General features: G+C 38.1%; 1 protein-coding gene across 1 annotated transcript in view; it reads right to left on the bottom strand.

Moving 5' to 3' along the window:
• LRP1B (LDL receptor related protein 1B) overlaps positions 1–17,476 on the bottom strand; it is a 707,094-nt gene that overhangs the window by 431,359 nt on the left and 258,259 nt on the right. Inside the window, exon 7 of the mRNA XM_063307533.1 lies at positions 13,842–14,099. Coding sequence (XP_063163603.1) covers positions 13,842–14,099 — 258 coding nt within the window. The remainder of the gene's footprint in view (positions 1–13,841; positions 14,100–17,476) is intronic.

The following is a 17,476-nucleotide window of genomic DNA, read 5'->3' as shown; positions in this document are numbered from 1 at the left end:
GCTGCATTCTTAGGGTGGAAGGCTGGAGTCTTATAGGAACACTTTCTTCTTCGATCTAGCTTCTTCATAGACCCTTAGAATTATTCTGTGGAATCAAATGAGCTGATGGACAATTGAAAGCTAAGACCAAATCTATTTCTCTTCCTTTATAACCTGTTCCTACAAGACTGTTGTTGTTTTTTATTCGTTCAGTCGTTTCTGACTCTTCGTGACTTCATGGACCAGCCCACGCCAGAGCTTCCTGTTGGTCGTCAACACCCCCAACTCCCCCAGGGATGAGTCTGTCACCTCTAGAATATCATCCATCCACCTTGCCCTTGGTCGGCCCCTTTTCCTTTTGCCCTCCACTCTCCCTAGCATCACCATCTTCTCCAGGATGTCCTGTCTTCTCATTACGTGGCCAAAGTATTTCAGTTTTGCCTTTAATATCATTCCTTCAAGTGAGCAGTCTGGCTTTATTTCCTGGAGTATGGACTGGTTTGATCTTCTTGCAGTCCAAGGGACTCTCAGAATTTTCCTCCGACATCACAGTTCCAAAGCATCTATCTTCCTTCTCTCAGCCTTTGTTATAGTCCAGCTCTTGCAGCCTTATGTTACTACAGGGAATGCCATTGCTTTAACTATGCAGACCTTTGTTGTCAGTGTGATGTCTCTGTTCATGACTATTTTATTGAGATTTGTCATTGCTCTTCTCCCAAGGATTAAACGTCTTCTGATTTCCTGACTGCAGTCAGCATCTGCAGTAATCTTTGCACTTAGAAAAACAAAGTTTTTCACTGCCTCTACATTTTCTCCCTCTATTTGCCAGTTATCAATCAAGCTGGTTGCCATAATCTTGGTTTTTTTGAGGTTTAGCTGCAAGCCAGCTTTTGCACTTTCTTCTTTCACCTTCATCATAAGGCTCCTCAGTTCCTCTTCACTTTCAGCCATCAAAGTGGTATCATCTGCATATCTGAGATTGTTAATGTTTCTTCTAGCAATTTTAACTCCAGCCTTGGATTCCTCAAGCCCAGCACGTCGCATGATGTGTTCTGCGTACAAGTTGAATAGGTAGGGTGAGAGTATACAGCCCTGCCGCACTCCTTTCCCAATCTTAAACCAGTCCGTTGTTCCGTGGTCTGTTCTTACTGTTGCTACTTGGTCGTTATACAGATTCTTCAGGAGGCATACAAGATGACTTGGTATCCCCATATCACTAAGGACTTGCCACAATTTGTTATGGTCCACACAGTCAAAGGCTTTAGAATAGTCAATAAAACAGAAATAGATGTTTTTTTCTGAAACTCCCTGGCTTTTTCCATTATCCATTGGATATTGGCAATTTGGTCCCTAGTTTCTCTGCCTTTTCTAAACCCAGCTTGTACATCTGGCAATTCTCGCTCCATGAATTGCTGAAGTCTACCTTGCAGGATCTTGAGCATTACCTTACTGGCATGTGAAATGAGTGCCACTGTTCAATAGTTTGAACATTCTTTAGTGTTTCCCTTTTTTTGGTATGGGGATATAAGTTGATTTTTTTTCCAGTCTGATGGCCATTCTTGTCTTTTCCAAATTTGCTGGCATATAGCATGCATTACCTTGACAGCATCACCTTGCAAGATTTTGAACAGTTCAGCTGGGATGCCATCGTCTCCTGCTGCCTTGTTATTAGCAATGCTTCTTAAGGCCCATTCAACCTCACTCTTCAGGATGTCTGGCTCTAGCTCACTGATCACACCATCAAAGCTATCCCCGATATTGCTATCCTTCCTGTACAGGTGTTCCATATATTCTTGCCACCTTTTCTTGATCTCTTCTTCTTCTGTTAGGTCCTTGCCATCTTTGTTTTTGATCATACCCATTTTTGCCTGGAATTTACCTCCAATGTTTCTAATTTTCTGGAAGAGGTCTCTTGTCCTTCCTATTCTATTATCTTCTTCCACTTCCACGCATTGCTTGTTTAAAAATTATTCCTTATGTCTTCTGGCTAACCTCTGGAATTTTGCATCTAATTGGGCATATCTCCCCCTATCACTGTTGCCTTTTGCTTTCCTTCTCTCGGGCTACTTCTAGTGTCTCAGCAGACAGCCACTTTGCCTTCTTGGTTTTCTCTTTCTTTGGGATGTATTTTGTTGCCACGTCCTGAACAATGTTGCAAACTTCTGTCCAGAGTTCTTCCGGGACCCTATCTACTAAGTCCAGTCCCTTAAATCTATTCTTCACCTCCACTGCATATTCCTTAGGAATATTAGTGAGCTCATACCTAGCTGATCTGTGGGTCTTCCCTACTCTCTTTAGTCTGATCCTAAATTGTGCAATAAGAAGTTCGTGATCTGAACTACAGTCAGCTCCAGGTCTTGTTTTTACCGACTATATAGATGTCCGCCACCTCTGGCTGCAAAGGATTTAGTCAATGTGATTTCGGTGTTGTCCATCTGGTGAAGTCCATGTATAAAGCCATCTCTTAGGTTGTTGGAAGAGAGTGTTTGTTATGCAGAGTGAGTTGTCTTGGCAAAATTCTATCAGCCTATGTCCTGCTTTGTTTTGTTCTTCTAGGCCATGCTTACCTGTAATTCCAGTTGTCATTTGACTGCCCACCTTAGCATTCCAGTCTCCCGTGATGAAAATAACATCTCTTTTAGGCGTGTTGTCCAGTAGGTGCTGCAGATCCTCATAGAACTGCTCTACTTCAGCTTCTTCAGCATCTATGGTTGGGGCGTATATTTGGATCACTGTGATGTTAGATGGCTTGCCCTGAATTCAAATTGAGATCATTCTATTGTTTTTTGGATTGTATCCAAGCACTGCTTTAGCCACTTGACTATTAATTATGAAGGCTACTCCATTTCTTCTGTGGTCCTCTTGTCCACAGTAGTAGATCTGGTGGTCATCTGATGTGAAGTGGCCCATTCCAATCCATTTCAGTTCACTGACACCCAAAATGTCTATCTTTAATCTTGACATCTCACCAATAACCACATCCAGTCTGCCCTGGCTCATAGATCTTACATTCCAGGTCTGAATGGTGTGTTGATCCTTAGAACATCGGATTCTCCGTTCACCACCAGCACCATCAGCCGCTAGCCGTCCTTTCGGCTTTGAGCTAGCTGCGTCATCACGTCTGGGGCTAGTTGAACTCATCCTCCGTTCCTCCCCAGTAGCATTTTGACCATCTTCCGACCTGGGAGTCTCATCTTCCGATAGTATACTGACATATCTCTGGTTGTGCTGATCCATTTAGTTTTCACGGCAAGAATACTGGGGTGGGTTGCCATTACCTTCCCCAGGGATCGCATTTAGTCTGACCTTTCTGTCACGACCTTCCCGACTTGGGTGGCCCTTCACGGTTTAGCTCATGGCATCATTGAGGTGCTCATGCTCCAGTACCACCTCTTACAACTCTACATGTGTTTTTGTATGCATAACAATGGAGCAGTGAATGAGAAGGCAAACAAAAGGAGATAGTTTAGGCCAGCATACATATACTTTCCTTTTCCTTCTATTTTCCAATCAGTAACAACAGTGTGAATAAAATGCCAACTAACAATAGGGAGAGAAGAAGATTCAGACATTTTTCCTTATACCCAGCTTGCTCCACAGACATCTCATTTTACATATACTTATTTTCATGAAGTAACCAACCAACCAAGGTCTTCATATCATTTCAAAGTATTCTTAAAAGCCTCCGTGGGTGGAAGTCTGCATATCTCTGGAATGAGGTTAACCCTGAGATTTGAAGGCTCCCAGCCTACTGATTTCGAAGGGCCTTAAAGAACTGGCTCTTTGCCTAGGCCTTTGGAGCAGATGATGGATGCCCCTTTCTTCCTTTCTGTTCCCCTCTGGGTTTTATTTATTTATTTATTTGCCATCAGTGTTCTTTTGTCTTATGCTGTTTTTGTATTGTTCTTTGTTTTTAAATGTTTTAAAAATTGTAAACCACCCAGAGTCACTGGGAGTTGGGTGGCATATTAATATTAATAATAATTATAATTATAATCCCACAAAGAAGGAAGTTCCATATATACTACAATCCCACCATGGCAAAAACCTGGCCCCATGAGGCAGGCAGATGATCCAAATGTTACAATAGATGTGCCTTCCCAGGTGACCAAACTTGATAAACCTTGCAGGAGGAGGCTTTGTCTTAGGTATCTTCGGTATAAGCTATTCAGAATTTAAAAGCAACAAGTTACATTGTACCTGGAAATGAATCAGTATCCCTTCTAAAGATTTCAAAGTCAGTATAACATGATTTCTGCAAAGACTAACTTGGTTTATCTTGTGTCCCCATATTAGTAAGCTAAGCAACCCTCTATACAAATTTTAAACAGAACAGGACACTAAGTTTCTAGTTAATACAATTTTGTTTTTTATATCAACTGCCTCAGTTACCAAAAGGAAACAATCCATTACAGACTGAACAGAACGGAAAATTAATGACAATTTTCAAGGGAAATACAGTTTGTATGATTTGTAACATTGACAGAGCTTATACCATTCAAGAAGATTCATATCAGTCCTTGTGAAATTGCTTCATATTGGCAAGGGAACTGTGAATTTTATTTTCTCTTTCCTATTGGGCTGAAGATGAGCTACAGGCTAGCACCTTTGTTTGCACAGAGCAGAGAGTAATATTTACAGCTCTGTTGTCAACAAAAATATATATTTCATTCTATCTTGACTTATCATATGCTTGAGTTTCTGTGCATAAATTTCATCTTGAAAACGTTTTCAAGTAAATACTTGGCATAGCTACAATTAAACACACCCCACTTAGGAACAATATGCTCAGATCACAACCTCACTGGATTCTTCCAGGGTAGAGTTGCTCTGAAATTTTGTTTGCCACAATAGCTATCTAGATGATTTTACATAATCCATAAAACATACATATGGATTATTAGCAAATACATTCAATAGCACAGTGCTTTGAATGAACATGTATATGGCAAGTAACATCACGAGTAGCAAACTTGACAGTCTTGTGGGAAGACCAAAAAAAAAAAGTCTTTATCAGAGGCAGGCAACTTCAAGCCAGGCTCCAACTTTCTGGAAGGCTGCAGGAGATCAACTGAGGATGAAAGGACATTATAGGAAGGACATTTTTCAGTCTTATTTTGGATGACCTTCACCCTAACTCTCCCAAAACTGGGGGGAGGGAAGCCCCAAATCATACAACTTAAATTTGGCCACTATGCTGATAAATTTTGAGCATGTGGAATTCTCTGCTCTACATCTTACCTGATTTTATCAATTTTCCCTTTATGTCATATATACATACATACATACATACATCTCCATCTCCATCTCCGTATGTACACACCTTTAAAGAGAAGGCAGTCCCCTCCCTTGATCAATTTCTGTACATCTACCACTTCTACAACACCCTTTGTGAAATCTGGTAACCAGAACTATAGACAATATTCTACCTATGGTAGCTCCATTGACTTTATAAAAGCATTACCTATTGCCAATTTTATTGCTCTTTCCTAGTGATTCTTTTTCATTGGCCTATATTATTCAATTAAATCTAACAGTTTATTTATTAATTTTTTTGCAGAAATAAAACTTTTGTTTAATTAACCTACATGCATCGTAATGAATATATAAGTCTCTTATAGCTTATTGTCACCACTGGAGCTACATAGAACATATTCTGTCTTGGGTTTACTAAAAGACTTAATTTTCTAACTGACTGCATATTATCATCATCAGCCACTCTTCCATCTTGTATTTGACAGTTAAAACATATTTACTGAAATGTTGTGCAGAAGAAGAATTCTGTCTTTGTAGTAATGGTGGTGGTGTCCTGCCTTCCTTCCAGCTTCCACAGTTAATTCTGTCCAACTATCTGAAGAACCACCAGAAGCCCTAGTAATTCTTCATAAATGGGAAAAAAATCTAAATCAATACTATCACTGTCCTAGTTATATTTTGCCCTACCCTTTGGACCAGGAAGGCACTGAAAACAAACAACTTGAAGTTAAGTGCACTCCAATGGAGAATTAAGATATGTACAGTATATTCTAGAATGCTTCATACTTTCCACATTTTAACGTTTTGTCAGTCATAAATATTTTCATTTGAGATATTTAAACCTAACAAATTCCATTCATTCATCCATCCATCCATCCATTCATTCATTCATTCATTCATTCATTCATTCAACAGCTGATTCTTTGCCACCATGTTTAGGCCAGATCCAAAGGAAAACAATCATATAACTCAGCTGATCTTTGCATATTGCTGATAGTGCTTCCAAATGATTGCAAATTTGTAATAGATTCCTAGTTTTTTGGCATGTAGGCTGAATAATGAATGCAGATTTATAGAGATACGTTTTGTAATGATGCATTCAAAAAGCAACCTTTAAATCTGTGTAGATGATAAATCAAAACTGGCTATTTACTTCAAACAAGTAATTTGTTAAATTAAAGCATAATTTAGCATCAATAAATTTAGTATGAAATACCCAGAATTTGGTGAATTACATTATTGAAGGAGCTATATGGGATGATTATATTAACCTATGTACTTGAACTGTTCATGTAATTTTCTCTCCACTTTCATTCCAACTATACTTCCTACTGTGCTTCTTTCACTGCATCATAAATGGAGGGCTAGGTGGGTAGTGGAAATCTAACTTCTGCTCCTCAGAGTTAATAATTATCATAAATATTTTATATAATATAAAATATTGTAATACTATTTTAATATTATCTCATAAAGTTGATAAACAATAGCCAATTAACACTTTAAAGTAGTGTATAGTATTTTAATAAAGTATGGGTTTATTTTCTGGTTAAAAGTTATTAAAGAAATGACTTTGGGAAAAGGCAGAATGTATTTTAATAGTATGCCTCCAGGTCCTCAGTTAGGCTTCTTCAAGGATAATGTAAAAGCTATTCATTATATTCATCTTAAATCTCTCTCTCTCTCTCTCAAGCTATATTGTGCCAGACCAGATTGGGCTAAGCAAACCAGATTTTTTCTACCATCTGGAACTGGAACCAATTTTCCAGTATAATTTAGCATTGTAGTAATGGTGGTGGTTCTCCTGCCTTCCTTCCAGTATCCATCATCCCTAAAATCATATACTACTTGAAAAAATAATAAGCAAACCACTCAATTTTTACTACATTTCTTATATATGGATAGAATTACACTAAATGAGATTGGCAATTACAGCAGCATTAAGAATATTGCTTCTTTTCCATACATTCTGAACATATAAAGGAGGGTCCACACTGCATCAACTATTTTATTTATTTATCAAATTTATCACTGCCCATCTCCTCCCACCAGAGCTGTTTAGGAAGAAAGACAAAACTCTCCCAAAACTTATGCCCTACTGAAAAAAAGAAGCAAAAAAGCAAAGTGCTATTTCTAAATTAGATATCAGGCCTCAGACATTGTCATGATTGCCGTTGCGATGTTTGCGACATCGCAACAGCTCGCATGACAAAGCGCAGAGGCTTGTCAATGACTGGAGAGGGGCGGGCGATAAACCGGACAAAGAAGGTAATGGGTTTGGGAGATCTACAAGCTTTCATCGCCCGGTAATTGACCATTGACACCATTGTCAAGGAAATGATCAGGGCAAGGTTCGGAAGGGCGCGTCCGGGCGCTTTCGAGGAATACCGAAGTCTAATCGCTCCGCAGAAAGATAAACAGGGCAATGCCCGAGGCGAATGGGGCTGGACGACCTCTCACCTATCAAGTCTTGATGGCCTGTCACTCCATGGAACTTGTGGGGCACACCCGGGGAGTGTGGGGGTGGAGCACTGTTTGGCGCGAGACTATTTAATTCAACTTTTGGCGCGCTTCCCTCACTCTCAGCTTTCTACTGGTGTGCATTCTATTCTAAATAAAAGCCAGAGCTTAAACTTGCTTTAGAGTCTGAGTCTTTTATTTAGTCTTAGGCATTCACTACAGACATACACTAGAGCAGCCTTTCTCAACTTTTTGACCCTAGATGAACCCTTGAAATATTTTTCAGGCCTCAGGGAACCCCTGCATATTCAGGCTCAAATATAGGCTAGAAGTTACAAAATTATTATATTTGTTTCATGTGTAGGCCTGTATATATGCATTAGCAGTGTTTTTAAGCTACACATAAAGAATGAAACTTACTTCTTTAATGTGAAGTTGCCTGAATTTGAAATATTTTTTTAAATAAATTGTGATCTCCCAGGGAACCCCTAGTGACCTCTCACAGAACCCTGGGGTGCCACGGAGCCCTGGCTTCTTTCTGCTTTCTTGGAAAGAAGTTTAGGCTTCTTTCTGCTTTCTTGGAAATAGGAACAGTACTTAGATGATGGTTATCTACCGTACATACTACTGACTACTTTTGACTTAACTTCAAGTGAAGTTTTAATTCAAAACCCAGTATTGCAATATGAAACTTGGAAAAATGAAAAATCAAAGCACTCAAGTAAGGAGACAGGACTACATACATACATATTAATCATTCAGTTTTATTCACACACAGTCACTTATTAAACCATTTCTAGAATTGAATAAATATTCAACCTCTTTCTCACACTGTTAGATTACTTATCCATTAGTTTTCAACCTCTCTTTCTTGACTCTTCTTTTGGAAATGTGCTGTTACAGTTCTTTACAGAAAAGTGAACACAAAGATCTGCTTCCTTTTTTTGGGATGAGGAGGCAGGAAGTGAAGAGACTAAATACTTATACTCCTACATCGGTTATTTTGGCTATTTGAGAGCTGAGGATGAAACCCTTTTACCTCTGGTGACTGGAAAAATGATGAAGAGATACATTGCTGGACTAATTAAAAAAAATAGAGAAAAGTAGGAAGCTCAAGGAAAGAAAAAGAGTAATTAAAAATGCTAGATTTCAAATCAGCAACTGTCTATTTTCAAGGCAAAGATTACAACCATTGTGCTTTTACAGCACTCATGGTAAAGATAACTCTAAAACACATTAGAAAACAATAGGGCAGTAAGAAATTACTTCTTTTAAAAAGCCTTTTGTTGTGCCTGCATGTACATGCCTTCTGCTGCTTGAACTAACTATGTATATGTTCAATTTAACTGTCTGTTTGTATATAAACGTACATCTGTGTGCACACATATATGCATGCACACACAAAATATATGTCTAGTAAGACCTGCCAATTGGTAAGAAAATGGCAGTTAGTGTTCTGGAACAGAAAGTTAGGAAATCATAGCAACAAGGGTCACAATGAGTGATGGTATTATGTACAAAGGTTGAAAACCACTGGCTTATAGTAAGTGGATATGAATAGCAACTAAGTTAACAGCAATTGGAATTGTATGCCACTCAAACCTGTATGCCATTCAACTGAAGAAATTTATAAGCCCCCCCAAAGAAGCCCAGAACAAAATTGCTATCAACAGATTTCATCTCAAGAAAAAAATGAAGGTAGAAAGAAAAACGAAACTGATAAGCAACTATTTCTAAGTTTATCCTGATTCCTCATGCATGCAGACACAGTCACTGCTTTGTCATATCATCATTTTTTTGTAAACCGCTCAGAGTCCCTTTTTGGGGAGAGATGGGCGATAGCACAAATTTGAGAAATAAATAAATAAATAAATAAATAAATTTTATTTAAAAAATAATTATGTTTAAGGTCTAAAGTGACCAATAAGGAAGGGCTTGTATATAATATAATTGATATAACTGGATATATTAAATTCCTATATGCATAATTTTCCAATTAATCCTATTTTTTTAGTTTCCACCCATCAAAAATTACACTGAAAATAATATATTGTATGGAGCTTGTAGATATATATTTACAAGCTCCATACAATATTACTCAATATTACTTTTTCAATATTACTGAGGAAGTTTCAAGATAAAAAATGAGCTAATTTTGCATTCATTTTAGCTCTGCTTTACACATCTAGCCCTTTCTTGCTTTGTTAAATATTTTCAGATGTCAGTTATTGAATCATATTGTTAATCTCTATGACTCTTTCGAAAAAGAAGAAAAGAGGGGGGAAAGTACATTTACTCAATTTCCTCTGGGCGTGTGGAAAATCTAAAATTATATTAAGGGGAGAGGCACATTTTGTTTACTTTAACTTCTGTTACTACTGAAACACAATAGAAACAATACTGAACTTTTTGTTTTGATGAGGGACTGAAGGAAATTCTAGTGTCCTTCTGAAAACAAGGACAGTGGCAGATATTTAAAACACTTTCCAATTACCTCATTAGTTTTGCTTATATGCCATGACAATTTTTATAAAATTATGCATACAAAAGAATTAGATTTTATGATCAACTTCAGAACCATAAGACTGAGTGCATAGACCATCACATTGTGTCCCAGTTGTTCTGTGATATATTGATAAACTGAACAGCTTATACATCCTGACAGAGTAGCCCAGCCTTTTCATACATTATTGTTCCTCTCACTCTTCTTCTATTTTTTCCAAACATTAAATGACTTTGCTCCTGAAATGATTCAGAAAAATCACATACTGAGGATCTGACTATGCCAAAAATGATTCTGCTCCATTTTTAAGTTAACTTCATTTTAAGAAAACATGCTTTCAGTGGCTTCATAAAAAATCTTCATAATGCAAAGTGTCAAGTTGAAGTAGTTCTATATTCATCATTTTTTTAAAAAAAAACCCTGTTGTTTGGGAAAATGATAAAACTATAACAGTATGCCATATTATGGAAAGCATACAGAGAGGCCAAACAATTAAAAAACAACAACCATTAAACTATGTAGTCTTTGAATTCTCAGTGATTCTGAGAATAAAATGCTCAAAATTACTAAGAACTCAGCCTTCTATGGCCTTTCTTGTTATTGAAACCTGATATAATGAGCATATGTTTAAGGGTAACTTCTCTGTATATCTTAATTAGGATAAACAAGAATTAAGAAGGCAGATTGCAAGGTATCTAGCCATTTAGATCTATACAAATTTAAAGCACCATCCAGAATCTTCTGCAGACTTTGGAAACTCTGTATTGTATTGGTAAAAAGCCAAACCCAGCCAAATGTTAGTATTATAACACTGGAACTGGGATCTTTTATCATCTGATTGCCCCCTCCCATCTTCTGACTTCTTCCCAAAGCCCATATTCCCACCTTAATCATTTTCCTTAGTTCTCAGCCATTTTATTGGCTGAGATGATGGGGAAGGGAAAGGAAAATGTTATGGACATCCTTGTTCTCCTTTCTGAGAGCGTAGCAGAGCATGTAGCAGGACATGGACCTTGCAGTTTGGTTTGAACATCCCCCCTCACTCTAAGAGAAGAACACTGAGAAAGAGAGAAGGGACAAGCACAAGAAATGGGTGCTTCTGTGGACCTTTTGCATGCCCCAATTCATACCTCATTTCCACCCCACCATCCCACACTAATACATCTGAAGTGGGCCTTTAATCATCTTCATTTCTACTGGCCTTAAAATATTACGAGCATGCAGTTTTCCCTCAAGCTGAGCAGCGTTTTAAAAAGGAGCTCAGTCTTCTACCCACTGAGCAGTTCCTTGTTTGCTTGCTTATTCATTCGTTTGTTTGCTTATTTCTCAGAGTTCTTCAAGTAACAAAAATCCCCTCACCCCCACTCCCCACAGAAGAACAAGAAAGTAAGTTACAACCATACACACAAATGTGCATGCACACACACACACACATCCCCACATGCAGATTTTTAATAAGCCTCTACATAATTGTCTGTGTGTGTGTGTGTGTGTGTGTGTTTCTAATGCATGCAAATGAAGGAATCGTTTTTTTCTCTCTTTTATCAAAATGTTTCTTTTAGTTGTGATGCTGGAAGGATACAGCACAGTGACACAGTGACCAACTCATTATGACTCTATCCATGGCTGAGCTTCTGTATGTGCATGTGGGGTGGAGACAAATGGCTTATTTCAGCCCAAAGGCCAAGAAGTCCAGTGAGGCAACAATTCATTGCCTGCTGCTTATGAAAAGAAGGAAAATAAAGGCAAGAAACTTACAGGAATTTAGAAACTGCTCTGAAGAGTTTAGAACAGGTTCACTGCTACTTCAGAAATTATCTTAATAGCTTAGAGACAAGGGCTGAAAATAACAAAATACTACTGAACAGACACAAATGTAACACTACAGGTAGACCTCGACCTACAACCATTCATTCAGCGACCTTTTGAATTTATGACAGCATTGAACAAAGGGACTTATGACCTGTGCCTGAAGTTACAGCCATTGCAGCACCCCCACACTCATGTGATCACAATCTGGGCCCTTGGCAATCAGTTCACACTTATGACCAGTTGCCAAGAGCCCCACAATCACGTGATCACCATTTGCAATCTTCCCTGCCAGCTTCCTCAGAAAGTTAATGACTGAAAAAGCTCTGTGCCAAAATCTCTGGGGGCTGGCTGAAAAAGCTCCATGCCAAAATTCAAGCAGGATTTTCAGCTACAGAGGATTCTCAGCCCCAAAGTGGAGGGGCTTCAGAAACCTCTTGAATCTGGGGCTGAAAATCCAAGCGGTTCTGAGGCCCTCACACACCCGGCCAGCACTGGACCCCTGCATACCCTCCCCGACCCTCCCACACACCCTCTCTCCCTCCCCCACCCGACAGTGCCTGGGGCTTGCAACTTCCTGCTAGCTTCCCCTGCTGGCAGTCACATAATGACAGCAACAGGGACTGCTGGGATTGCCATTGCTAAGTGATGCGGTCATGTGATGTTTCGCCTAACAACCACATCACTTAGCAACAGAAGTTCTGGTCCCAATTGTGATCATAAGTCGAGGACTACCTGGTATGTGCTTAGGAACAAGAATCCAAATGCACAAGTAAGATAGGGATACTTAGTATAGTACTTGTAAAAAAATCCTGACTGTAAATATTACCGGATATGAATCAGCACTACCATGAGGCTGCAAAAAAGGCATGTGCATGGGCTTCATCAACAGAAATATAAGTTCCAAATCCAGGGAGGTACTGCCATTCATGCAATCCTTCTGGAAAAGGTATCTGAGTTGGGTGTACATGGACATATTTTTTTTTTGCTGGTTCCACTCAGACCTGGATGACCAGCTGCTAAGGGTGATGCTGAGAGATTTCTGCTCAAGCCCATGGCATTAATGCACTCAGAGATATTTTATTCTCTCAGGCTTATGCTTATGAAAAGAAGGAAAATAAAGGCAAGAAACTTACAGGAATTTATACCTACATGTCAATTTTAAATGTATATGCCACATAGGAATATGTAACAACTTTGGCTGCTACTGTTACTGTTAATTTTCATCATTAATCAATGTAAGTGCTGTACATACATGTTTGTATGTTAATGTATTGCAAGCTGCCTGGGGAAAAGCTGGCTTAGATGGGCAGCATCCAAATGTTTAAAGTAATAAAATAAAATTTCTCTTCACTGTCTCTTTAGGTTGTTCTTTCTAATACTACTATATAAAATTATATTAATTTAAAAATAAAGCCATGTGATATAAAGGTTAAACTGGCACTGAAGAGACCCACCTTCAACAGCGGAAATTCACTTTGGGCCTGTAATTCTCTCTCAGCCCAATCTACCTCCTAGGGTTGATGTTGCAAGGAAAAATGTGAGCAGGAAGCATTATGTATGCCTCAAGCTCCTGAACAAAAGGCAGGATATAAATCTAACGAATAAATGAGACAATATTTTTATTTATTTAAAGCTTTTAAAAACCTGTACCTCCAAATGCAACATAAGCAGAATCAGGTAAGAATTTACTTCCATAATAATGTGCCAATAAGTGTGCTATTTTATTTATACATTAATAAAATAGCATTAATCTGTAAAGAAAAACATGTCACTGATATGACAGATTCTTATAATTTTGCCAGAAGAATCACTTTTACAGACTTAAAATACTTACTATGAAGGTAAGGAATGGTGTTAATTATCCATTCATCTGTCAGCTTTCCAGTTTTTGATGTCTCAATGCATTTTAACTGAGCTGAAGATTCTCTTGATTCAGTCCAACAGATTGTGTTCTTATTGTATATATATTCCAGTGTCTGAATTCCACTTCCCCTCACAAATCCGAGGATAGATGTCCTGGTTCCATTTAGATATAGGACTTCAATAGTATCAGAGTTTGCAATCAGCAGTATAGGAGGAAGATCATTAGGTTCTAAACACAAAAGGAAAAAGGAGAGGTAAAAGGAGGAAAGGTTAATTAACAAACAAACAAAAAAAATAACATATACCCATTTCTGCAACATTTACATAAAATCAATTAAAATAACTTTCTCCTTTAATAAGCACTTCCATTCTTGTGTTAGATAAAAGTTCTATTAAATGCTGAAAGGAAGAAAAGAAAAGAATGTACTACAAAAATTATCCATAAAAATATGAAATCATGGTCTCACAGCTTCAGGAAAAACAATTTTCAAAATCTGGTTGTGATGTCTTAGAGAAAGTTCTTGTTTGATACCATAAGCCCCCAGAAGTCCAAATACAATTCCCAGTCCCTTGCATTATCTGGATTCCTGATCAGCCATAATGTGTAGAAGGGAAAATGAGTAGTAGATCTAGTGATCCTACTTAACCTCCTCAGAATACTAAGTATCCTCAACATTTCCTGAACAGTTTCTGAAGATTTCTCCTGCACAGAAGGTCCTGCCAGCTGTATGTTGCTGTTCTCTAACCACTGGGTATGCTACGGATTTTTCTCTGATTCTGCCAGTGAAAGAATTAGCATGGGCATACGTTTTACCATTTTTATTGCTTTTGGCAGTGCTAAATGAATAGATGTGAGCATCCAGATTGTTGCCTGTCTGGATCTGACAAACTTAGCTGATTGGCCTAATCAGAACCTCGACCTGACACTAATCATGTGTGAATTCACTCAAGTGACTGATTTTCAGATTGTCATTTGAACCGTATTTCTCCTTTAATTTTCCTTTATGATAACACCATAATTCCTGTTGGAAAATTACAGTGAGTAATTTCCAGTTTAATTCCCAGTGCTCTTTCAGTCAACCCCTATGTCCATATCAGAACAAGCACACACGCCAATCATTACAGCTAGCAAAAAACAAAAACAAAAACCTAACCTTGGTGTTTATTTAGTAAACATTAGCAAGCATCCAAATATTTTACTTGCAAACATGAGACAAAAAGCAGGCAAAAACAGACATGAACAAGAGGCGAGAATTAACATAATACATACATACATACATACATACATACAAAGGCACAGAACTTTCCAGAGCCACTGGATAGGTTAAGTGGATAATTAGCATGAACAGTCCCAAAGGAAGTAGTTATTCCAGCATTAACTCTTTTATGTACAGTACAACATGGCAACAGAATAGAGAGGGAAAGTAGGACAACAGGTGATCTCTCTTCTATTCTACACCATAAAGGGAAGAACTAATGGTTTCTCCACATTTCAGAAATAAATTTGCCACTTTCAGGAATATAATGTATCTTTGTTTGGGTGGACTAAAGTGAATAAAAATATGGCTTTTACTCTTTTGCTTTTACAAAGTGCTTTCCAGGACTTATTCGGGCTCCTTACATACACAGATTTAGTGTCCTTTCAAAAAAAAGTATTTTAAAAAATGGAGAGCACTAGTCCTTGACAGAATGCTAGTTTTGTGCTGCACAGCTCGGTTTAAATTAGGAAAGAAGCTAACATCCTGCCAGCTCTCTGTTGCTCTCAGGTTCTGTCACCACCTGAAACCATTAATGTTTTTCCATTGCTTCTGCCAGTAAGGACAGTCCCTTTTATTGTTTGTATTAGTTTTTGGGGGGAGGTGGGAGAAAAGTGCCATTTTGCTTATTCCATTTGCACTCCGTGGGCTGAATCATTCTAACTGTTGAGGGAAGGAATCACTGTATTCAAGCACTACTGTAAGAAAGGAGCTATGGAAGAGAGAAATGGTCCTTCTTTCTGAAAACAAAATTCACTTTGGTGAGTTCTTTAGTAAATACTGCTGGTTGACCTGCCATGACAATTCACATTGAATTGTGAAAGTCAAGAACTGGTCCTGGGCTCCTCTGAGCTTCTCTGGCAAACTCCCACAAAAGCACAGCATTATTGGCTGGGTTGCTGGCTGATGTGCTATTTCTGGCTGAAGCAAACCTTGTCCCAAATGCTGTGTTAGTTGCCCCATGGCATTGTGTAGATTTGTTTTTCTAAATCCACTTGGTGGTGGTGTTGTAATAATGCTTCAGCAAGTTGTTCAGTGCATGGTGGGGTGTCCTGGGATCAGATGCCATCTCTATGATCAGAGGCAAGGTCCTCTACCTCTCTGAATAGAAAGCAGCCAAGCTTCAGGACTGAAGTCAGGCCTTGAGGTAGACCAAGCCAGGAAGCAGACACCACAGGCAATAATAGACATCTACTTTATTGATAGAGGCTACAGTAATAGACTCTTGAAAGCCTGAAAGTGTTTCTCTTTCCCTCCCTCTTAGACCAAAGAGAGTCAAGACCCAGCAATTTCACACCTTGCTGTTTCTTGGGTTAATGTCATGTTTACAGATCACTTGACGGATATTTTCTTCAAGGACACCTTCTCTACAAGTACAGATCTGAGCAATCACTAAGTAAGTTAGACTCTTGTAGACCTAGAGTTTTATACGGGATAACTGAATAGCTTGCTGTACTATAGCTACATTTTTTTGCTCACAGTTACAAAGCTGTAAGGTTAAAATACCATATTTTGGATTATATATGTCATTTTGTATGCAGGACCAAACTGCTCCAACGGAAACATGTTTTTTCTAACCCTTTATGAATTATGCAACAACGCCTGCAAACTTCTAATAACTGCTTGTCTTTTCCTGTCTGTTTCTATGATATTTTAACTATAAAAGATTTGTTTGGGAATCTCTTTCCTTATTTATTTCTCCTAGTGACATTTGTGGCTAGTCTAGTAGGAGTAGCCACACAATCTTGTATATGTCTACTCAGAAATAAAACTGTTACATTTACATTACTGCTGTTGTATAGGTCTTTTTTTACTGCAGTCATTCAAAATACTGAGAAATGCTTTCCTTATTAAACAATAATAGGTTAAAGTGAATCAAAAACATTAGCACTTCTCTATTATTATTAATTGTGAATAATTCATTATAATTCCAGCAATGGCATCAGTAAAATGTCATCTTCAAGTATGATAGGAGGAAAAATGAAATTGATTTTTGTTGTATAACTTCCTTTCAGATTTATTCAAACCTATTGCTATGCTTTATGGATCAATATGAATTTTAAACAAACCCAAGTTTCCTTAGTTAATCAATATCTTTAATCATATTCTACTGCTCACATTTCCCTGATACCATACTCACTATATTTTCCAATGTACAGTGCAGTAAATTCCTATAATTCTCTCTCTCTCTCTTTCTCTCTCTCTGGAATAAAAAATAACTAAGTAAAGTAAGTTAGTAAACTTGGTTTTAATGATGCACAGTTGCCAGAAGTATTTTTTCCACTTCTTGGAAATGTTATTGGAGTTAGTAGGTTAGCTTCCTTTGGTGGGGAGCATGGGGGCGGGCGGC

This window comes from Candoia aspera, chromosome 1 (assembly GCF_035149785.1).
Source record: "Candoia aspera isolate rCanAsp1 chromosome 1, rCanAsp1.hap2, whole genome shotgun sequence".
Lineage (NCBI taxonomy): Eukaryota > Metazoa > Chordata > Lepidosauria > Squamata > Boidae > Candoia > Candoia aspera.
This window is presented reverse-complemented; position numbering and strand designations above follow the sequence as displayed.